Below are 23,760 nucleotides of genomic sequence, written 5' to 3'. Positions count from 1 at the left end.
GTAACATGTGCAACACACAACTGAATTAAGTCCTCTCTGGTACTGTGACTGAGTAGTTCGATAATGTGATAAATTTTACTGCCTTTTCTAAGCTATCTCTACCCCTAGTGCTCTGAAAACTGTGCATGGCACAACACATAGTTTTTCCTATAGACTTAATTCAGTGAAGAATCCAGGGAGTGTGGTTTTGATTTTGACAGCTTATGAGTGATTTGATTAAGACTACTGTTCTTAAAAAGTCCACTGTATGGAGAACAAGTGGCACTTTGAACAAAATACTTCCACATAACTCACTTTCTCAAGTTGTATAAGTAACCTTTCAAAGTTTCAACCTTGAAATCGTGAAGCAGACACAAGAATAACTTTTTACCAAGCCACCCCAGTCTCTTCTTGCATAACAAAAAAGTTTCACCACAAAGCAGAAAATGTATATTTCTTCAACTCCTTCCCTTTAATCCTCTAGCTCTTTTTCCAATTTTGTTTTTTCTCTCCATTATCCTTCTGCCGTCTATGGCTTGCTGACGTTCCTCGTCTTTGTTTTCAGGGTTGGTTACTGCCAAGAGGACGAAGACGGTCCTTCATTGCCGAGCTGTGAAAAGACCCGACTGGCCATTCAGCTCTTCTCAGTCAGTACGTCATTGGGCCTCATTGTTGTTTTCTTCTTCTAGACTAGTGGGGCCATGGTAACGTTAGATTTGTGGTAGCAACCACGACTACTTTTTCCTTTTATATTGTTCACATTTTTGGGATCACTGGGTGTGCTACACTATGCTTTTTGTTTTCCATTTTAAAATGTTCCAAAGGATTTATATATATATATATAGATATATATATATATATATATATATATAAAGTGGCTTTCATTAGCATAACCAAAGAAAAAATTAGGGAAACTGACTAAGCATATGATTATTTTGGTTCACAGTTGAAAGTGAGCATGTATTAGCGGAGTTTCCCATAGAATTTAGTTAGACCTTGTTGGGTAGAGAGTCTTGGGTGGTCCAGGAGCATTCCCCTGCGAAAGAAAATGTTTTAAATTTTAAATCAAACACATCAACTAGGAGCAAAATTAAGACGCTACGATTAATATGGGCCTTTGTAAACTATTTAAATATAACTTGTTATGAAAGGCAATGACAGAGAAAACAAGTCACACCCACAAACCATGGTAAACGAGACTCTGCTTGTACGTCTATTAGACAAAAAATAATTAGTGTTGTTCTAATGCCAATGCTATACCTTTTTAATGCATTGTATCGGCAAGTAAACAGTTTTAAAAGCTTTTCATATTATTAAATGTTATATACATATCGATGATGTGGTAAATATCAGTACTGCTGCTTTTCTGCTATGACGGTGTGCCAGTTCTATTTTGATGGTGTAGGGGTGGATGATACTGGGAGTTCTGGTATTGGTCTGATTCAAGTAAATACATGGTAGTTTCGACCGTGACTGATACTTTTTGCTCAAAAATTGCATGATCTTTGATTGATGCCTTGACACCCCCTTAAGTTGGCTTATAATTTCTATAAGCACAGCACACAAATTTTAGTCACTAAAATGTTTCACGCTATTACTACTTTACAAACTTTAGTATTTAAACAATTTGAAATATTTCTTATGCAAGCATTCCAGAAAAAAGGCAAAGCCAAACCAAAGCAGCAACGTAACCAAAATAATAACTGAGTCGATTTAATACTACTTCCAATAATTAATCTATTAATAACATAGTAACAACATGGTAATGAGAAGTTATTTAAAAATGCCTATCAAACTTTGTGCCCTTAGCTTGAAAAAGTTAGAGAACCCCTGACTTGGAGAGTGGTTGACGGTGCTTTAAGGAAATTAGTGGAGAAGTGAAGTATCAATCCCAAAACAGTAACAGTGGTTTAGCAGTAAATCTTTTTGTTTTTATTTTTTTACACTCTAGGGTCTAATTTTTGGTTTTCAATGTTTAAAAAGTGCTTGAGTTTTGGGTGAAGTGCTTGCAAATGCTTGAAATAGTTGCCATGTTCCTGGGCAGTATAATTCGATAGACCACACATTAAATGAAGAGACTAAAACAAGTCTGCTTAAAAATGAGGGTGGTAGTGCTATCTGGTGGCTTTTCTTTTTTTTTTTATTGCATTTCCTTTTACCTCGTGATTAATGGCAGTTGGCATGACTTTGTATTGCATTGTCATATAAAGCGTCATCGCCCCCTACGGGTCGCACTCAAGAGGACAGTTGTATGCTAAATCTAAACAAATCACTATGTAATGTGTATTAGTGCAAAGATTACATATCTATTATAGATATTTGCTATGGGTTACGCACAAATTTAGCGGTTCTCAATGGAAAATTGTAATGGGAAGACTCTCCTGCAGCAGGAAAATCTGGGGAGGGATCAGTTTTACAAATATTTAAACACGTCTAGTTCAGATCCACACATATATTTGCAATTTACTGAAGTTCTAAAAAATATATGTCCTGATAAAAGCACATGCAAGATTAAAAATATGTATGTAAATTGCAGATGCATTTGTGGATATGCAAGATTCACACTAGATTTCTTCTTTTAATGAAACTGGAGAAGTGGAAAATTTACTTTGAAAGCCCTAAAAAAATGTACTAACCCTAACAATCGTAACCGGAGAAACACAGAGGGCTATGTGTAGAGTTAACCAAAGTTTAAATGTCAAACATTCATTTTGTAGTGTAATTTTACACCCGATTTGCAAAAATTCCACAGAGTTACTCAGGCCGTTAAGATCAACCAGTGCGGTGCCCACAAAGCCCCCTAAATAACTCAGTGTAGCCCATGGACCAGCTCTGAGAATAGTTTTTTATTAATGGGTCATTGTGAATTTTCTAGGGATTTTTTTTCTAGCATAAGAAATCATTGACGTGATCAGCGTCAATTTCTCACAAAATTATTTTTAGAATTAGCCTCTAATTTATATAACTAAACTATGCGTCTGTTTAAGTGGTTGAGTGACCCTATTTAATCCTACTTCTGATAATTAAAACCTGGTAAAAACAAAAAAAAAACGTACTCACAAAAAATAGTTATTTTAGAAATGCATATTAAACTGTTAGCTCATCGCACAAAAACAGAATCTCTCTGCTTAAAAAAACATAGGTGACCCCTGTTACTAAGTATTTCAAGTATACTCTGACCGCTACAATGGTAGCATACATTAATACATACTACATAAATACTTTTTCAAAATGTAAACCAAAATATGTATTTTAAAGTATATCGTAAATAAACAATTTAAATACATTTGCAGTATTTTCATTCTCTACTTTGTACAGACGCTGCCCGACCTACGGACGAGGTTCCGGACAATCGTTCGTAAGTTCAGTAAGTTCGTAAGCTTTGGTGCTATATTTTGTATGTTTAAGGTTTATATAAGTAACCTGTATTGTTTTGTACTAAAAAATAAACATTCCATTAAATAATATGCTCTATAAAGATAAATAAAGTGAGGTTTAACTTACTTTTGGGAGATCGGCTTCAAGAGGTCCTCCTCCGTGGTGTAAAGTGTCTGAAAAAATTGTTTCGACCATTTTCTCGACCACATCAAGCTTTCTTATTCCACTTTGGTTTCAAAAGAAACGGATCGCTTCTTCTTTACACTTTACACCAACCATTTTTAATGGAAACACGACATATTGAACAATGAAAACGTCAAAGTTCTTAGCGCGCTGGAGATACAGCATAGAATGTTTACACACGAACTAGGAAGAGGAAGTGGATTTCTTCTTCGGGGTGGATGCTGGGTGACCTCTCACAGCGCCACCACACTCTGGATAATTCCTCAGCGATATACAGCCCAAATGAGGTCTGTCTATGTGACACCTTGACTGTAAATTGTAGTTTAAACTGCACTTTTATATAATGCACCTAACCATTCTAATTTCCTAGCGCTACATTGGCTTTGCACCTACCTAACTTGGTTTGGAACATTTCAGAATTGGAACTACATAGAGGAAATTAGCACAATCTATGAGCCATATTATACTCATGAAAAAAGCCATATCTATCTGGCTTGCAAGCCATCGGTTCCCAATCCTTTTCCTATACTTTTCAGTAAACTCTAGATTTTTGTATACCTGTGTGAAGTTTCTAAAATAAGGCATTAAGGTATACTTGAATAAACCACTGTACATTCTTTAAAAGGTTACCTTCAGGTTGCTATATACTGTACAAACGCATAACAGACAGAAACCTATAGAATATCTTTTCCCCTTTAGTGTTTGAATTCTACTTGTCTTCTATTGTCCACATGACATTCTAATCATCATAGTCTGCTTTGTTTTGGTAATCCAAGATGACACCACGCTTTATCGCGGCAGACATAAAGTCCATTCACGTATCCCCTTTTGTCTGTTCCAATGCACGATCCTCCTTCCTTTTTTTATGGTGCGCAGCATCTGTTGCTATGCCAAGGACAAACATGTCTTACACATAAGAGCAGCTGGCGGAAATGAGCTTTCTGTTGACAGTGGCCCAAAGTCCACCCTGTCTCTCTGGTGAGCTTACCTGAAAAGAAGACTTGACTTGCTGGAAGAGATTAGTTGTTGCAGCCATTTGCAATTGGTTGGAAGGTTATGGCTTGGGTTAGTTTCTGAATGGGTCAAAGCTTGTTGGAGTAGACATGGTTTAGTCATTGTGGTGTTCTGATAAAAGCAGTGGTGGGCTGTGGAATTTAATATTGGACCTTCAGCTCCAGACTGAATTATTGGTGTGTCGTGCGTGAACGAACCGGATCGCGGAAGTCAATTTTCCTTTTTTATTGGTGAGGACTCGGGTGGGGTTGGGGTTGCTTTCAGCTGACCCCAGTCCGCTCCGCGCGCCCTGTTCCAGCGGCGCCGGATCCGGCAGCCTTCCCCTCAGGAAACAAGCAACACAGACTCAACGCTAGGGGGGGGAGGTCTGAGGATGATGCTGAGGGTGTTGTACATAACGCGACACACAAAGCCTGTCCTTTGTAACCAAATATAAGTCCGCCCCGAAATTGGGATCTTGTCGGGCTTGGGCTTAAGATCTTACTACTTGGCGGAAACATTTTACCCGATTGATAAAGGCTTGCTTACTTTAGAATTGTCTTACCTTTTGCTATAATATCAACACTACAATATTTCCTTACGCAGCGCTTCTTCTTCTTCAAGTTTAACGGCTGTTGGAGCAATCGCTTTGGTTGACTACCGCCCCCTAGCCAGTCACATTTTGTGATTCGGGAGACATTTCTCAACTTCGGCTAGCTTTTTTCCAAACCCTAACTGGAAATTTGATTGGCTGAATCAACAGCTTACTTAACGACTTGTATCACTGGACCAAGCTTTCAGGATTTTTTTTTTGTAATGACCTCCAGTTAGATTTCCCAGTCTAGCAACAACTAATGGCTGGAATGTGGTAAGTTAGATGCCTAAATATGGCAGCGCAACCAGGGAGAAGCAATGAAGGGAAACTGACAGACAATATGATAGATAGATAGATACTTTATTCATCCCTGAAGGGAAATTCACATTTCCAGCAGCATCCCTGAGCTGAGAACAATACAATAATAAAGCAAAAAGAATACAATATACAAATACCCAGCGTGACGTGCAAAAATTTGGAGTTACTGAATAAGTATTGGAAAATACAATTTAACATCACATGTTTCAGACATTTTTAGGCCAGTAGAGTTTGCCTTGCAGGCCCTCATGGCCGATGACTGCTTAACGTTTATAGTCATCAAGAGTGTAGACAATATTATTATAAGCTTTAGTCATGTCACATGTTTTTGTATTGCCCTTATTTACAAAATCTCTCAATTGCACCATTCCCTGATATGAAACCGGTGTTGTGCCGAAAATTCTCCCCGCTGCATGAAATGTGCCTCTCTCGCGAACCTCACTAAAACGACTTTGTATCCATTTTTGGGGGGAATGGAACAGTATAGCATGGAGCATTTACAGCGTGTATACCTTGTGTATATATACAGGGATGTGATTTTTCCGCTAATTCGCGGAATTCCGCTTTTTTTATCTCCAAAAATAAAATTTTAAAATTTCCGGTGTTTTAATTGGTAAAAAAAAACGATTTCGTCTCGACAGCATGCCATTTGAGTGTTTCCGTAACTGAAATGAAACGTACTTGCGATTGGTTGAAGTCTCGTGTTGACCAATAAACGCGCTTGTTATAGGAGTGTGCCATTGTTCATTTCTCACACGTTTTTGCCGGGTGTTTAAAGAAAGATGTCCGTGATCGAACGCAAAGATGCTCCGCGAGCTAAAGAAATTGATAAGATTGTAAAAAACAAGTTTCGATGGGACTGGTTGGAGAAGGAATTATCTACGAATGTTGGAAAGAAGACTGTGACGAATTTGTTCAATGACTTTATTCGGAAGATCGATCGTGCCGGGAAAGCACTTTGCATTTGGTGTCATGATACCATCGACTATGGTGGGAGAGGTTTCAAAGCTCTTGAAAGTCACGCAAAGAGCAAAAAACACGTGAAAGAACTCCAGTCAAGAACGACAAATTATTCCATCGCTGGAAGTTTCGGTGCCCAAACGAAAACTCCAAAACTTTACGGCCTCCATCCCTTATTGACATCACAATCGGAAGCGGTAATAAAGAGACGTGATCCACCCCAACAACCTGTACCAGTTGCTGATAGAGTCGTGAATTTTGAGGTAGGTGGTAAACTTTTCAAATTTATTTGACAGTTTTCCCATTTTTTTCGAAAATATTATAACGTAATAAAAATGGCCATAAATATTTAACAATTACAATAATAGATTTTCATGTGTACATTACACCAACACTTTACTGTAGGGCCTATACTTATTGTACTTTTTACTGCCCTGGTCCTACCTGGTTTCCCCCCCCCCCAGCTAGCAATCACCCCCCCCCCCCCGCTAATTTTCAGATAATTTCACTTTGGTCAAATCACATCCCTGATATATATATATCAATCTTGAGCAAGTTGAAATCTTGAGTTTGGTGAAATGACACCACTTTTTCTTGGCAATTTTTGTACACTTAAACGAGCGGCGAATCTAAACCGTAATTTTCCAAATATCACACGGATTGAAAAGTCTTATGTGTAAAATGCTGCTCTAGTAGTGATCCCAAGAGCCAAGAAGAGATTTGCAGGTTCGAGAGCGTTCTCCATTCTGGCCCCGGTGCTGTGGAATGCTCTTCCCCCTGAGATTCGATCTGCAACCTCAGTGTAAATGTTTAAATCTAACCTTAAAACACACTACTATTCTATAGCATATGAATAACCTATATTTTTTGTTGACAATATCTATGTATTATTTGTTATTGCAACATACATTGCAGCCTGGTCATCCTGGAAGGTGGTTACCTCATGTGCAGTCCCTTTTCAAGGTTTCGTCATTTTCCTCATGTTGAGGTTTTTGAGTTTTTCTTTGCCCTGATGTAGCTTTTAGATCAAGGTATGGTGTAATAATTGTCTGCAGTTTGCAATAATATGTGGTCTGTGCAGCCCTTTGAGACTCTTTGTGATTGAGGGCTATACAACTAAACATGACTTGACTTGACTTCTACTATAATTACGCTTATTACGCTGAAATGAACTGTCAAATTCTCAACTGATAAAACGGGGGACAAGCGTTCAAAAGATAAAGCGTCATTTCGGCAAAGTAAATAATTTCAACTTGGTATACAAGGTGCAAATGTTTCTTGTTGTATGTTCTATTACATAATTATAAATTAGATACAAAGTTAATTTGGTAACATTTGGGGGGAAATTTCACACCGGTGAGGCATTTTTTGGCATCAAGTAGAAAGTTAGTCATTCATTGATTAATGTCATGACACACTTGCTGATGGGAATCTTCTGTTCTTATACAATGTTAAAAGCCACAATTTATGTACACCCCATCATTGTTAAGAGCTTTTTGTTTTTGTCAGGTCAGTTGAAGCTAACTTGACGTTGTGCATGATGGCGTGCTTCTCCTATAGAACGTCATTGCATTCCGCCACAGTCTATTGTTGGAATAATGCTCCCATTAAAGGGCAATCGTTAGGCGGCATCGCCCATTATATTTGCGGATGCCATTCCTATGTTCAGACCAAGACGTGTCATTTAACATGTATGTAATTCACTTCCAAATGAATCAAACTAACGCATGGAGAGTTATCAACACGGCCCAGAAAATCATCGGCTGTTCATTGCGAATTCTGGAGACTATTCCGGCTCGTGATACCGCAGAAAAGCCAACATCATTATTAAGGACTTCTTGCCGCTCTCTAGCAGATGCTCCAGGTCCCTAAAAGGCTCACAAACAAGTTTCTTATTTAGAGCCATCGTCACCCTAAACAAGCACACAATCCTATGAAAAAAATACATATATATATATATATATATATATATATATATATATATATATATATATATATATCTTGACTATGTTTTGGATGATTTATATTCATATATTCTTATTTTTTTCACAACGTTTCTGCTAATGTCATTGCATTTTTTTGATGTAATTACAATTTAGCCAAGTGTACAAGACCACTCTACTATTTTGTCATTATTTTACATTCCTGTTAATACAGATTGTTTATTCTTAATTATTATTGAAATTATTTCATTTTTTTAGTCAAAAAAAAGAATAAGTCAAGAAACCTGGTTAACGTTACTTATTCCTTCCAGTTCAATAATCCCCCACAGCAGTAGCTCAGGAGGTAGAGCGATCGTTTTAGGATTAAGGGATCCCAGTTCGAATCCCGGCTTGTCCGTGTTACATGTCGAAGTGTCCTTTGGTAAGACACTGAAGCCCCAATACCCCCAATAAGCAGGGTTAGCGCCTTACATGGCTGCACAGATCACGGCCGTTATTGGGAAATGTGAAGCACAATGTAGAGCGCTTTGGGAAGTCATTGACTTGAAAAGCGCTATATGAATGCAGATCATTTCATTTCAGATTATTTCAGTTCATTTCATTTCACTGTATCACAACTTGTTAGTGCTATGTGACCTGTAACATATATATCAATAACATATTGTGGCATCAGAATCCTTCCAAACACTATTCTAAGCTAGCTTAGACGAGTTATATCAACTAGAGGTAGGCGGATCTATCCGAATATCGAAATTATCAATACTAAGCAAGTACTTTGATCGGATTGGCACTCTTCTCCTCGATTCCATTCTTCGCTCCTCCAACAGTTTCCTCAGGGTGCAACTTTTCTGTGCAGAATTATATTGTTTACACAATTTGTTGTCATGTTAGCATTGTTATATTTGTATTTTTTTTTACATTGCGCCTTTTTTGGGTTCGACTGTCATCACTTGATTTGATTCCCATTGTTCTTTGTTCCGTTTTAATTTTGTCGTGCATCTGAAAAGTTACAATGACAATAAACTCTATTCTAGTAGAAATAGTTTTTTTGTATACTGGTAAAGGGGAAGTCTCTCCTAGTGGTATAAAAGACAAAAACGATGAAAGATCAATACATCATATTTTATGTTTGGCCACTTTTTTTAGCCACAAAAATATCAAAACGGTTACCCTACTTTTTAAAATGTCGTTAACAAATTAGTTTCTTTGTTAAATCTGTGATAAACAATCCTAATGTACAAATGATGTCTACTACTGTTTGCCTAGAGTATGTATTATTTAGCGCCTCCTAGTGGTAAAAAAAAACTATTGATTTGAATAATAAGCAAAAATACACAAACTATTATACAGTCGTGCATTTTTCAGAATACTTGTATGTCGAGAAATTAGCATTCATTTGACATAACATGAGCCACACCCATAAAACCCAAAGGCCGGGCAAAAATGAAATGTAAAATAGTGCATTTGGGTTAATTCAAGTCTATAGTTTGTATTTTTCATTGTGCTTTTTAGCACTTGTTTTAGGCTGCTCTACACAATACAGTGACATTTAGTGGTTAAATAATACACACCGTTCCCTTAAAGTTTGCATTGTAGTTATTTTCATAAAAATAATCTTTTGAGCTGTTTTTATCATGATTATAAGAAATTCAGCCAAGAGGTAAGATCTTAAGCCCAAGCCCAACACGTTCAAGGAGGAGTTTTCAATAATCATGACATTTCAAAGTAAAAAGTATCGAATTGGTATTGCTCGAATACCCCCTTATGTTCAAGATCAACTCTGCTTTGATTGCTGGTATTTGGAATCAAAATCACTCCGAAGTTTTTCAAAATTAAAACTTCTATTCAAAAGTACATACAAAATCTTACTAGTATACTTATTTTACCTGTTTCCTTTATCCAGGTCCAATGGATGTGTCAACATCAACAGTACAAAACGTGTACGACCTCATGGCTACGATGCTAGCCCAACCCAGGCGTTGATGACCTCTTTGATGCCCTCATCTGCTTCTGTTTTTTCCTCTCCTCCCTTTCCTCCGGTCGCCCTCCCTCAGTGTGTCTTTGACCCTTCTTTTTGCTTCAGAAGGCTGTAGCTTGTAGTGCACGAAGGCGGCCTGCCAGTGTAGAACACAGCTGAACATTCGAGATGCCAGGGACAAACTTCACTTGAGTACCATGAGCTAGGAAGGACCACAGTTTTTTTTTCTTTTTTTGTGTTTTGGACCATGCCGACCAAAGGAAAATACTTGCTGAACGACCAAGAGCTGAAGAACGAAGCGCTCTACCGCAAGTTCTCATGCATCAGTCAGTACCAACCACTGGTGCTCCTGCTGGGCCTTTCCATGCTATCCTGCGGCATACTCCTGGTCCTATTCTTTGCTCTTGGACTGGTGAGTATCTGTTGACACACATACCTATTATAATATATCCAGTGAAACATTAATATGAGGGAATTGTTTTGCTTAATATCGCCAAGAGTTGGCCGAAGTTGTAACTTGTTGAGTTGTAATACTGTGTTGAATTTAGGAATGCATGCTGACCCTATCTATGACTATGTTTATTTGCAGGCAATAATTCAATTGGAAATGGAACATTTGATTTCTCGAGCAGTCTGACTGAATCAATTACATGCCGTTAGACAAAGGAATAATAGATGGCCTTTGCGAGTACAGGAATCCCTTTGTTTTGTTTTTTTTCCAAAAAGTTCCGCTATAGTCAAAATCCGCGAAGTAGAAACATTTATTTATTTATCATGAATCAGTAGCATATTTTTTACGACTATGCCAAAATAACAACTATAGATCTACAGATGAAAACGCAGAACACAGAATTGAAGTTGAATGAAGTTAGATTCAATTGGATTATTGTGCGGGTTTCCATGGCTTTGGGTAGGTGGTTGGGTGGATCTCTTATCCATTAGGTTTGTAGGGGCACCATTTCCTGTGGTGTGTATTGGGTAAGTACAGCGGTGGTGCCCATCCCTCTCCAGGCCAATAAAATCAAAAGTCTGGCAATAATAAGTTCCCAATCTGAATATTGCCTGGCTGTAAACGCAGTGTATGACAGAGAAACGTGAACACGAGCGATTCAGAATCAATCTCAGTAACAAATGTGTGGGGTTTCACTGTACTCCAGATGGACAAGACAGCACACAACAAATAAGCAGATGAGGCCAAGCATCTGGTGGTGGGTGGGAGGACTCTTACTAAGCCAAGGAACAAGGATCATGCAAAATATATCTCATCCAACAGGGATTTCGGTAACTGAATGCTAAGAAATGATGCATAGGCATTTAAAATGGTGTCACGCAACACTGTTGAGTTATCATAATATCAGATTGGATAAATGTAGTCTCAACACCTGAAGGCCACATACAGAAATAATACAAGATGCAAGGAGCGCATTGATATTTTTTAATGGGGTTTTTTTGTATTATGATTTATAAAGCACAACATAATTATTGAAAAAAGCCATTGCAATTTTGCAAATATTGTATTACAAATTCTAAGTATTCTTAAATCAACCTCATGCGAAAATGGCTTTACAGAAAATGCATTTTCTAGAAAAAGGCTAAAAACGTACATTTTGAAAACAATAGTTGCACTTAACCGGCCTTATTTTTTATTAAATAACGAATTAATCCTTGTTGATACTGCATGAGTTTGTCGAAACAATCCCTAATTAGCGAATAATGAATTCAAACTTTTTTCTGGTGGGCCGTCTGTTTCCAGACTTGCTGATTAATTTTTAGGATACGTGAACAAAAAGAATACTGGATGACCGGATTTCAAAATTATATTTTATGTGAAAATGGCCTTACAGTATGTCAGTACGGCTATTATTGCGTATATGTATGTAAATAGTTAAGGCCATTATAGCGTGCCAGAAGTTTGATTATGGAATTTTAAATATTAATAAGTCAAATACCAAAGGTTTTAATTATATAAAACCCTGAGACAGTCTTCCTACAAAGATCGAAAAAAATAATTAATGCCATTTTAGTATAAGGTTAATACAATATAGTTTCAAAAAGCTACCTTAACAGCTACATTTACTGTATTAGGAAGTCAGTTCGACTTTGCAAGGTTTTGTTGTGCCCTAAAGTCCCATATTGAGCTGAACAATATTCATTTTTTATCACTGTTTGAAACCAAATCAGGGTCTCTGTCATTTTTTCATTCATTTTTAGGATGTCTTTTGCATAACATTTCAAGTGTTTGAGCAGGCCTCTTAAAAGTGAGCCACAAATGGCTCACAGGCCAAAGTTTTGACACACAGATGTATGGAGAAATGTCATCACTTACGGAATAATTTAATTGATTACACGGTGAAGTTACTCAACATGTTAAAACTCCAGACTGTTGTCATATCACTTGTTTTTAATTTAATTTCAATTAGATTGCTTAGTTTTTGTTTGAAATTGACATATTTATTTTTTTGTTAGGAAATCATCAGTCATGCTTTTTACCATGAATATTTTTTTTCTATTTCAATCCATCTTTTGAGATTGTTTTTCTGCCTGCGTTTTCAAGTCTCACAGCAAAGACTTAAAAGCAGTGAATGATGTGAGGGGCGGGGGATTATTTTTGAAAAGGTTGCCATGGCAACCGGAAAGCTCCAAGTACCATTCGCCGATGCCCTTCCCAAGCAGAGATCTTTTAAAGCAAACTTGGAGCCGTCTTGTTTTAACCTTGCGCTTTCCTTAGGCTCAGTACAAGATTTCAACAGGCTCAGGGATGCAATGTTATTTTAATGTATACATGGTACCCTGAAATAGTCATAAAAATCAAAACAGCTCAAGTCCCTTAAGGTTTGATGGTGATTGTTTGTGCACAGCGTGTTTTAGAGCTTTCCACAAATACTTGATAGGTTTGAGATCTAGATTCAGATTCAGATTCAGATCTACTTTATTGTCATTCTAGTACACGTGTATACAGAACGAAATGTCGATGCATCTGACCCCCACAGTTTCCTTGAATGTACAGATATAAATAATGTTGTATTGTATTTTGGCTACGTATAGTATTTTACCATAGTGCCGATAGTGCAAGAAGAGTAGCTAACCAGATGCGCAAAATGGGCAGTCAGATTAACAAGTCAGGTACACAGTAACATTAACACTGTAACAATAACGCTGTAATTACAATAGTGCAGAGAGCAATGTGCAAGGAGTGGCAAGCTATAAAAAAAACTGCCAGTAGTGCAAAAGTCAGATTAGCAGCCGTTTAGATTTAAGTTAACTATATGTTAGATTGACCATTTAACAGTCTAATGGCCAGGGGGACTAGACTATTGCGGAGCCTGGTGGTCCTGCACCGCACACTGCAGTACCTCTTCCCAGAGGCTAGCAGAGTGAACAGTCCATGATGGGGGTGAGAGGGGTCCCCGGTAATGTTTTTAGCATGGGATAGGCAGTGCTTCTGGCCAATGTCCTGAATGGAGGGAAGTGTAGTCCCGATTATTTTCTCTGCTGTCCTCGTTACCCTCCTCACACTACCCCAGTCGGTAGCGCTGCAGCCTCCACACCACACAGAGATACAGCTGGTCAGGATACTCTAGACTTGAGCTTGGCCATTCTCACACTTGTTTGGTTTTAAATCATTCCGTTGTATATTTTACCTCATGTTTAGGGTCCTGTTCTTGAAAGTTGAACCTGTGCCTCGTTCTTGGGTCTCTTGCGGATTCTGACAGATTTTTCTGCCAGAATCGCCCTGTACTTGTTCCATTCATTTTCCCATGAACTACTCTAATGATCTTCCCAGTCCTTGCTGAATAAAAGCAACCCCAGTGCATGATACTGCCGCCACCATGTATGACACTAGGGATGTTTTTTTTCAGGGCGATGTGCAGTGTTACTCTTACGCCCAATGTAACGCTTTACTCTACGTTCAATTTTGGTCTCATCTGACCAGAGCAGCTTGTTCTACATGTTATTTGTTTCTCCCACGTGGCTTTTTGCAAACGCCAAACTGACTTTTTATGGTGTTCTTTCAAGACTCTTTTAGCAACTCTTCCATAAAGGCATATTTATGAAGAGTACATGTAATAGTTGTCTTATGCACAGATTGTCCCACCTCAGCTGTGTATGCCTGTAGGTCATCCAATGTGATCATAGGCCTTTTGGTTGACTCTTTGATCTTTTTTTTTTCCTTGTTTGGGCCAAAAGTTTAGATGGACGGCCCCGTTTTAGTAGGTTTGCAGTGGTTTTACGTTTTCTTCGTTTTCATATTATTGTTCGAACAGTGCTCCGAGAAATTTTTAAATGTTGCAAAATCTTGTATTCCATTCCTGCTTTGAACTTTTACACAACTTCCTAGACCTGCTCAGTGTGTTTTTTGGCCTTCATAATGCCTTATGTACTCCTGTGTCTGCTTTCACAGATATCTGAGCCCATCACGGAGTAGGTGTGTTTTAAACTGAGAGTTGATGTTCGTTTGTTTGTCATTGTTAGTAATTTAGGTTGACATTGGATCATTCAAAAGTCATTAGGGAACTTCTGCATTCAGTTGGCTAATCTGAGAGAACCGGGGGCCAATATTTTTACAACCCTTACTTTTCAGTTGTTTTGTTGTAAATTATATATAAATTGTTGTAATAATTTGGTCACACTTCACGTTGGTTTCTCACATGTTGTTTATTCTTTGAAAATATTTTCAGTTTTTCGGCTTTAAGTTTGAAGCCTGAAATGTGGCAATATGACAAAAACTTTTTGGTGTGATGGGTAGGGCTGGAAATACTTTCGCCAGCCACTGTATGGTTTCACCCCAGTAAGAACAGGCACTGTAAAAACCTGATTGACAGGTACTTTGCCAATCTGCATTTGGTTTCAAGTGTTGTCCGTAGGGAATATAGATGTATTAGTTGCTCGTTGTGTTTATCATGTGATATTTTCTCTTCGGCATTTGAATAGATCTTTACCTCCTCAAAGCCATTAAGAGACTAGCCGCACTCCATTATTGATTTTGAAGCTGTTCTGACGGTTGAGTGCTCTTATGTAAGATTGTCTGCCACTCTTTGTCCTTATATTTTGCGTTATTTTTCAGAGCGCTCAGGAGCACAGTGCCTTTGTAAGCGTGGTGAGCGGTGGTCTGTGCGTCTTCTTGGGCGTCTTCGTGCTGGTGTGCACGGAAATGCTGTCCCAGCGTTGGCGCCGCCCACTCGGACTCCTGGTGTGGGCAGCGCATGTGGCCATGGGCTTCACCTTCATCTTCAGCGGGCCCGTCGTCCTACCGTGGGACCAGGTGAACCCTTAAATGGCGCAAAAATACAATACCCTATGTTCCGGACTAAAAGACTCACCCAAAACCCCCAAGTTGGACAGAAATTTGAATGTGGGTCTTATAATTTGGTGCGCCTTATGTGCGGAGAAAATTAGAAAAACGTTTCCATACTATTTATTGAATAGTCGATACATTTTAAAGCTTGAATAACAGGTGGCAAATGGGATCAATCGAGCCCCGATTCTAACCATCAGACTGTCAAGGTCACAATTGCATAACAATGAATGCAACTGTAACCAATTGTGGATTGCAGCGAGGAGAGCACAGCATCCTATCCACTAGAATACTGGGGACACAACTAAGTGAGAGACTGACAGGCACACTTATAGCGTTCTCTACCTGGGTTGCTGCTGAATTCTTCCAGCCAAACAGAAGAGAGCCCTCCAGTCGTGTCTCTCCACACATACTATACGCAAACATCTTATTTCAAAGACATCTAACCTCTTTTACCGGTACTCTTAAACCCCATGCCTTTGAACACTGTTGTTAGCACCACACCTTCATAAAATGAGTGAGGCAGATCTCTTAATTTATACGATCCGTTACACATACCAATTGCATTGCACTCTTCACTCACCCTCTTCTTCACATCCTCCTCCAAACCACCACCTGCTACCTCATACAAATCCAAATACTTAAAACCATCTTCCTCCTGCAACTTTACATCACTTAACAAAATCTCTAATCGGCCTACTTCACCACATCCTGAACACCCTGCCTTACTCTTGTCTGCATTCACTTTAAGTTTCCTTCTCTTTCACACTATCAAACTCGAGTACTAAAGCAATCAGTCCTGCAACCACCAAAGCAGTGTCATCTGCAAACAGCTGACTTACATGCAACCCACCCTTACACACTACCTGCTCTCCCTGCCGACGCACCACTCCATCCCTATAATAATTGAACTGCCAAGGTGACATGACACACCCCTGCCTGAAATCCACTCTTACCGCAAATCACTGGCTCACTTCACTCCCCACTCACACAAGCTCTACCATCATACACGCTTTGCACAGCACGTCCATGCACCTTATAGTCTGGTGCGCTTTATGTATGAAATAAATATCACAAAAGATTTTTTTTTAATTATTTTTATTTTTTTTAGGGTTGTGCCTTATAAACGGGTGCCATTTTAGTGCGGAACACACGATAAAAAATAAATGCACGAACAAACTTGGATAAATAAATAAATAAATAAAATAAATGTATTTCAATAAGTACATAAATGGATATTGGAATAAGTAAAACAAATTCATCGAATAAATCTATAAGTAATATTTTAACAAACACGAATAAATATGATTTTGAGATTTTATGTACTCTCTGTTGCCATCTGCTGACTTTAGTAATCATTGCAGCCTTTGTCAGCTCATTCATGATGAGCGTGCAAGTACGTGTATAGCTTAGACGCACTTAGATACATTTTTCTTCATCTTTCTTGGGGTTTGGGTTGGTGTTTGGACCCTACCTTCTTTACCATCTTCAAGCTACACGTACAAATAGACATTTTGAAAAACCTGCAGAGACGAGCATGATGTCCCTCTCCATTACCTCCCCCAATTCCCATTCCCTAAACCCAATGTATTGGAAATGTCTGCAAATAACGAAGTATTTTTCATCATTGATACCCTGATTTTTTTATTTTAGGTTCCCTTCTTTCTGTTCATCATCTTTACCGTGTACACCATGCTGCCGTTCCCATGGTGGTATGCTGTGGGCCTGAGTGTTATCTCATCTCTATCCCACATGGTGGCGCTCACGCTGCGCCTGACCGTGTACAGCGATGTCAAAACGCCCTACCTTGCTAACCAGGTGAACCATGACCACATACATCATCTTAGTTTTAGGCACGTCACTGAAATTAAATAGTTACAGGGTTACATGGGTGCTTGAAATCTTTGAAAAGGCTTGAATTTTAATGTTGCATTTTGAATGTTTGAAAATCTCTTGAATTTTGGGTGAGGTGCTTGTAAATGCTTGGAATTTTTGCCATGTTTCTTGGGATTCTGATTTTTCACGCATATATTTGCGATTTACTCAAGAACTAAATTTGATGTCTTGATAAATGCCCGATCCAAGGTTAAAAAAAAACATATATGAAAATCGCAGATATATTTGTGGATCTGCAGAGTACATGATTCAAACTAGATTTATTTTATACTGTAAAAGTGGAAACATTAGTCCTAAAAGGTGCTTGAATTTGTCCAGGAAAAAAGTGTACGAACCTTGATGGAGAATTGCAAAAATAATTTTACAAATAAAGAAAAAACATAATTCAGGCTTGTATAGGTAACCTGTATTGGTTTGTACATAAAAATAAACATTTCATAAATCAATATGCTCGATATAGATAGTTAAATTTAACTTTTGGATGATGGGCTTTAGGGGTTAGGTGGCTTCCTCCTCCGTGGTACAAAGTGGCAGAGAAAAAGCGATCCATCAATTTTCTCAACCGCATTAAGTTTTCTTATTCCACCATTGTTTCAAAAGAAATGGCTCGCCTCTTCTTTACATTTCACACCAACCTTATTGAATGGGTGTACGAGATATTAAACAGTTCTTAGCGCGCTGGAGATAGTATAGACATAGACTGTATAGAACGTTTACACACGAACAAGGAAGAGGAAGTGGATTTTTTTTCTTCGGGGTGGATGCTGGGTGAGCCACACGCCGGTAGCGGCGGAAAGGAGCACTTACTAACTAACTAACTAACTTACAGCAATGTCCGAATATTTTTCGACGTACCGAAAATATTGCGCGTATCTACCGTTTATCGTAAGTCGAATTTTTGCAAGTAGAAGAGCGTCTGTAGTTGGATTGCCGTTACTGAAAAAAAGAACGCCGTTATTTAAAATGGCAATTTTTCCAACACCGGTAACCAGAAAACATCTGATTGAAAAAGCAGGAGTCGTAAGGTTGCCCTATTCCGGTTTGTACTGTAAATTATTTTTCAGATTATATGCATACCACTGTTGTATTGTTCCTGTTATCACATTTGATGTTGAAAAAGTAACAAAAACCAAAGCGCCACTAAGACGTTAATTTTTCAATAGTTGGGTTCACACCGTAATTCTGTTCCGTTTCGGATAGCTGCTTTCAAACGCCGTGGTGTTCCTTTGCGGCATCGTGGTGGGAGCGTTCCATAAGGTCCTCATGGAGAAAACCCTCAGGCAGACCTTTCAGGACACGCTCAGATGCCTCAGCATGCGTATGAAGCTGGAGATCGAGAAGAGACAACAGGTTCGTTTGCTCCCGAAATTCGTTCGCTACCATTGACGATGATACCTGTTAAAGAAGCATTTTATGATGTCAAACACGCCTCCTTTGGCGCAATTTTCAAGAACTCTGTAATACAGCTCATTTCATATATATTATCCATATATAAAAATCTTATGTAATATCTCATTTATTATCCTATCATATACACTGTATATGATACAGTAATCCCTCTTTTTTCACAGGTGTTGGGTTGCAAAAATGACCCGTGATAAGTGAAATCCATAAACTTTTTTTTGTAAACAAAACAAAAAAAAACATTTTAACAGAGCATAATGAAAGCAATAAAAACTTTAACTCTTATTTTTTTATTCTATTATACATCCATCCATCCATTATCTGCACTGCTTATCCTCAGTAGGGTCGCGGGGGTGCTGGAGCCCATCCCAGCCACCTTCAGGCAGTGGGCAGGGGACACCCTGAGCTGGTTGCCAGTCAGTTGCAGGGCACACGGAGACTAACAAATCGCTCGCACATTCCCACCTAGGGACAATTAGGACTGGCAAATAAGCCTGACATGCATGTTTTTGGAATGTGGTATGAAACCAGAGTGCCCGGAGGAAACCCACGCAAGCACAGGGAGAACATGCAAACTTCTCACAGGAAGGTTTGATACCATGACCTCAGAACTATCCCGCAGACGCTCTAACCACTCAGCCGCCGTGCTGCCCTTATTCTTATATATTTTGGTAAATAATTGCTCTTTATCACTGTTAGACCAAGCAAAATGCTGAATCCAATGGGCAAGGTAAATTTCATGAAGACCGTGAAAGGTGAACCGAGTAATAGCAAGGGACGACTCTAATAATTTCTTATTTCATACTGTATCTTATTTTGTATCACGTTGTTGAAAATAATCAAAGCACGAAATTTCTCCTTTTTATGGTTTTGAAGGCTTTGCGTTCATCTCTGTCTGAGCAAACATAGAAAGCAAACACGAAAGATGTACAGCGCAAACAAGGAGAATTGTCACTGTGATCCTCTTCATCCTCTTGATTTACTTTGATCTCCAGGAAACTCGGCCCTAGGCCGCCCCCCAGTTGACCCTTGCTCCAGGATGTTTATCGTTGTGACGAGTCGAGTCCGTGCCAATTAAAATGTTCTGCGTCCGCTGGAGACGTCTTTTGAAATATGTTGCTATTTTGGCATTGACGATTGGATGCGTGGGATTTTAAAGGGACACTGTGTAATATTTAGTGCCTCCAAGTGGTTCAAAAAACCTTCAGTGAGTAAAAGGAAAAAAATCGTAGGTTGAGAAATTTTATTCTTTTTTACTTTTTGGAATCCCTGCTTAGGTCACCTTAATGTGTATCTGGTTCCAAGCTGCCGCACTGTAGCACTGGCCGTCGCTTGCACCTATAACACAGTACCATCTAGTGATCAAATATTACACACTTTGGCTTTAAGCGCTAAGTTTGCGGACATCGGTGAGAAACTGTATACAGCATTTTCTCAATTTTTTTCTGTTAATCCATTTTGTAACCACCCGTATTTAGTGAATTTCCGCACCTTATATATATGAATATACAGTAATCCCTTGTTTTTCCAAAAATGTCCTGCTAAAAAACCCACAAAGTAGAAACATGTGTTTATTTATGACTTACCAGTAACCTCTAAAAATAACAACTATAGATCTACAAATAAAGACCACACAACACAGAATTGCAGATAACGGTTTGCATTGTAATAGTTCAATGAAATTAGTGACCTTCTCCTTTCAGTGTAAGAAAGCGGTGTACAGAGCGGCCAACTAGCATCAAGTATCCTTGACTTGAGCCTGGTCTCTGGGATGAGTAAAATGCAAAATTCAAACATAGTAGTTTCCCACTAGTTGTATAGCTCCAGGTCATTTGTTTCATGGCTAATAGATCTGGCGTCGTGAGATAAAGGTTAGCATGGGTTGCTTGTTACGTAGCGGCAACAGTTGGCTAGAACTGTGGACCCACCCTTGCTTTCTCTCCCAACACTGCCTCTTACCGATCACAATCCACGGAGCACCTGGTGCATTTTGCACCTAGGCCTTCAGCTTCAGTCTGAATCAGTGATGTGTCATTGGCAGCTAACCGGCTCTGAATAATATCTTGAAGGGGAAATTTTCCTTTTTAATTGTAAGGACTCTTATTGAAGAGTGGTGTTATGGGCCAATTATGGCCCGACGCTGAGCGGACATGTGACAATTGAAGCCTGCCTTTTGTCCCAAAATTTAAGATAAACAAGCGTGTTTAAATTAAGACAAAAAAGGACAATGGAGGATGGATAATAAAGTCAGCGAGAAAAGCTCAGCCCAACCGGAACGTAAGGATTGACATTTTGGGCCTAGCCCGAAACTTTTGTAGAGCCAAAATGTCAATCATTACTTGTCCTTAAGGTCTTACCTCTAGGCTGAAAGTGGCAAACAAAACTTTTCCCGCTGGTCGAAGGCTCGCTCATTTCGTAGTTGTCCGACCTTTGGCTATTAAATCAACACAACAATCGATTTCCTCGTGCAACTTGTTCTCTTCGTGTTTAACGGCTTTTGAAACAACCACTTTGGCGGATCACTGTCCCCTAGCCAATCATAGTTTGTGAAACCCCTGGCTTTTTTTTAATGCCCGCTAGCAGGCGTTGAATCTCCAAAATGGAATCTGTTTGGGTGAACACTAATGTTATGGTACACAACCTTAAGGATTTTTTGTGAAGCCCTTTGGGTGGATTCCTGTGCCCTGGTAACAACTAATTGTAGAAATGTGATTGGTTAAACGCTGAAATATGAAAGCACACATCTGCAGGCGGAGCAACCAGGGAGAAGCGATTAAAGGAGGCTGACAGACTATTTGGAATCATTTCAGTTTTGATGGACAAAATATAATTACCATCACTTGATTCAGAGTTCTTAGCGCGTCATCCCTAGTTGAAGTCCAGCTACCGGCCTCCCTGTGCGGAGTTTGCATATTCTTCCGATGGCTGCGTGGGTTTCCTACGAGCACTCCTGTTTCCTCCTAAATTCCCAAAACATGCATGTCAGGTTAATTGGCTGGTCCAAATTGTCCCTAGGTATAAATGAGTGTGTGAATGGTTGTATGTCTGTGTGCCCTGCAACTAGTTCAGGGTGTCCCCTGCCCACTGCGGAAAGATGGCTGGGTTGCGCGCCGGCACCCCCCGCAAGCAGAGTGAGGATAAGCAGTGCAGAAAATAAATAGGTGGATGTTTCAGATATTTTTAGGCCAGCAGAGAAGACTTTGCAGTCCTGGTTAGCCAACCATAAAAGTTCCTTGAGGGTGCTTATTGAAAATCTTTCTTTGCGTTTTACACGTTCCACACTGAGACTGTAGACAAATGATAAATTTACAGATGAAAAGGTCTGAACTGTTGCAGCATTTTATCAAGGTTATTCGTCAAAGCATTCCATACCTCCCTTAGCTTTGTTTAAAAGAATACAATTTTAATGCCCTATCTGACACTCAAGGATGCTTAGGTAATGTAGAAAAAATGACTAGGCAAAATTAAAGACTGAAAGCAGGCAAGAGTTTTATGTATTTTCTACAGGAGAACCTGCTGCAGTCGGTGCTTCCAGTTTACATCTCCATGAAGATGAAGCTGGCCATCATGGAGCGCTTGCAGGACTGCAAAGACAAGGAGGAGCAACAACGGCTGGTGAAAGATAACAACTTCCACAGCCTTTACGTCAAACGGCACGAAAACGTCAGGTAGCCGGCACAGATACCAAACCAAGTACAGGGTTTTACAAAGGTCTAGGGCACAAACTAATATTGAAAAGCTCAGAAACTATTAAGGATACATCAAGTAAATTCTGAGGGATTGTAGTGTAAATTTTTTACATAAAATGTTTAAAGACGTTCAAGCACCATTGGCCACATGACCCACATCAAGTTCGATGGTCAAATTTTTGCCAAACACGTCCAAGCTTTGCATTGTCGATGGTTGCAAAAGCTCTGTAATTTGTGCCTACAGCTCATCCATGTATCTTGGAATAGGGGGGCATATAGACCAATCCTTTCACAAATCCCCACCCAAGAAAAATGGCATGGTGGCAGATGAGAAATGATCTGCATTTGTATAGCGCTTTTCAAGTCAATGACTTCCCAAAGCGCTTTACAATGTGCTCCACATTTCCCAATAGCGGCCTTGTATTGCAGCCATGTAAGACGCTAACCTGCTTATTGGGGGTATTAGGGGTTCAGTGTCTTACCCAAGGACACTTCGACATGTGACACGGACGAGCCGGGATTTGAACTGGGATCCCTTGATCCCAAGACGAGCGCTCTAACTCCTGAGCTACTGCCGCCCCATGAGATAGTCAAGTTAAGTCAAAACGGTGATCATTCTTTACAGAGCGTGCATTCCATCTGTCTAGCAGTGTTGTATTCAGAATATGTGGTGGCACCCCATCTTCTTGGAAAATTAAGTCACTAGACTATTGCTCTCTCATTTTATCCATTAACCTGTTTTCCAGCATGTTGAGGTATATCTCCCCATTGACCGTTGGTCTTTCAAAGAAGAATGGTCCATAGACAGCTTTCCTCGACATAGCACAAAACACAGTCAACATTGGGGTTTCCCGCTGATGCTCAAGAAAGACATTCATGTGGGTTCTCAGTGTTATGCTTGTTAACCTTTCCATTAATGTGAAAAGTCGCCTCACCGCAAAAAACAAGCCAGTTGTCAAATCAGTCATCTTCCATCTTCTGTTGCATTGCAATTCGAAAGTCCCGACGAGCTGGTTTATCAGTCTCCTTCAACTGTTGTACTAAGAGTAGCTTGTAAGGTGTCATGAGCAGTCGTCTTCTTAAGACACGCAAAACAGTTGTTGTGGGACACTGAATTTCCCTTCAGATCGATTTACAAGGGCTCTGCT

General features: G+C 39.3%; 1 protein-coding gene across 3 annotated transcripts in view; it reads left to right on the top strand.

Annotated features, from left to right (window-relative positions):
* adcy7 (adenylate cyclase 7) overlaps window positions 1-23,760 on the top strand; it is a 105,133-nt gene that overhangs the window by 44,465 nt on the left and 36,908 nt on the right. For 2 of the 3 annotated variants that reach the window (XM_088333930.1, XM_088333928.1), the window contains exons 2-7: window positions 545-630; window positions 10,253-10,739; window positions 15,393-15,590; window positions 17,277-17,441; window positions 18,720-18,869; window positions 22,431-22,591. In XM_088333930.1, the coding sequence (XP_088190056.1) occupies window positions 10,575-10,739; window positions 15,393-15,590; window positions 17,277-17,441; window positions 18,720-18,869; window positions 22,431-22,591 (839 nt within the window). In that variant the 5' untranslated portion in view covers window positions 545-630; window positions 10,253-10,574. The remainder of the gene's footprint in view (window positions 1-544; window positions 631-10,252; window positions 10,740-15,392; window positions 15,591-17,276; window positions 17,442-18,719; window positions 18,870-22,430; window positions 22,592-23,760) is intronic. The other variant, XM_088333929.1, reaches the window with a different exon arrangement.

The sequence above is a fragment of the Urocampus carinirostris genome, chromosome 4, assembly GCF_059441175.1.
Source record: "Urocampus carinirostris isolate Australia breed hairy pipefish chromosome 4, RoL_Ucar_1.0, whole genome shotgun sequence".
Taxonomy (NCBI): Eukaryota; Metazoa; Chordata; class Actinopteri; order Syngnathiformes; family Syngnathidae; genus Urocampus; species Urocampus carinirostris.
This window is presented reverse-complemented; position numbering and strand designations above follow the sequence as displayed.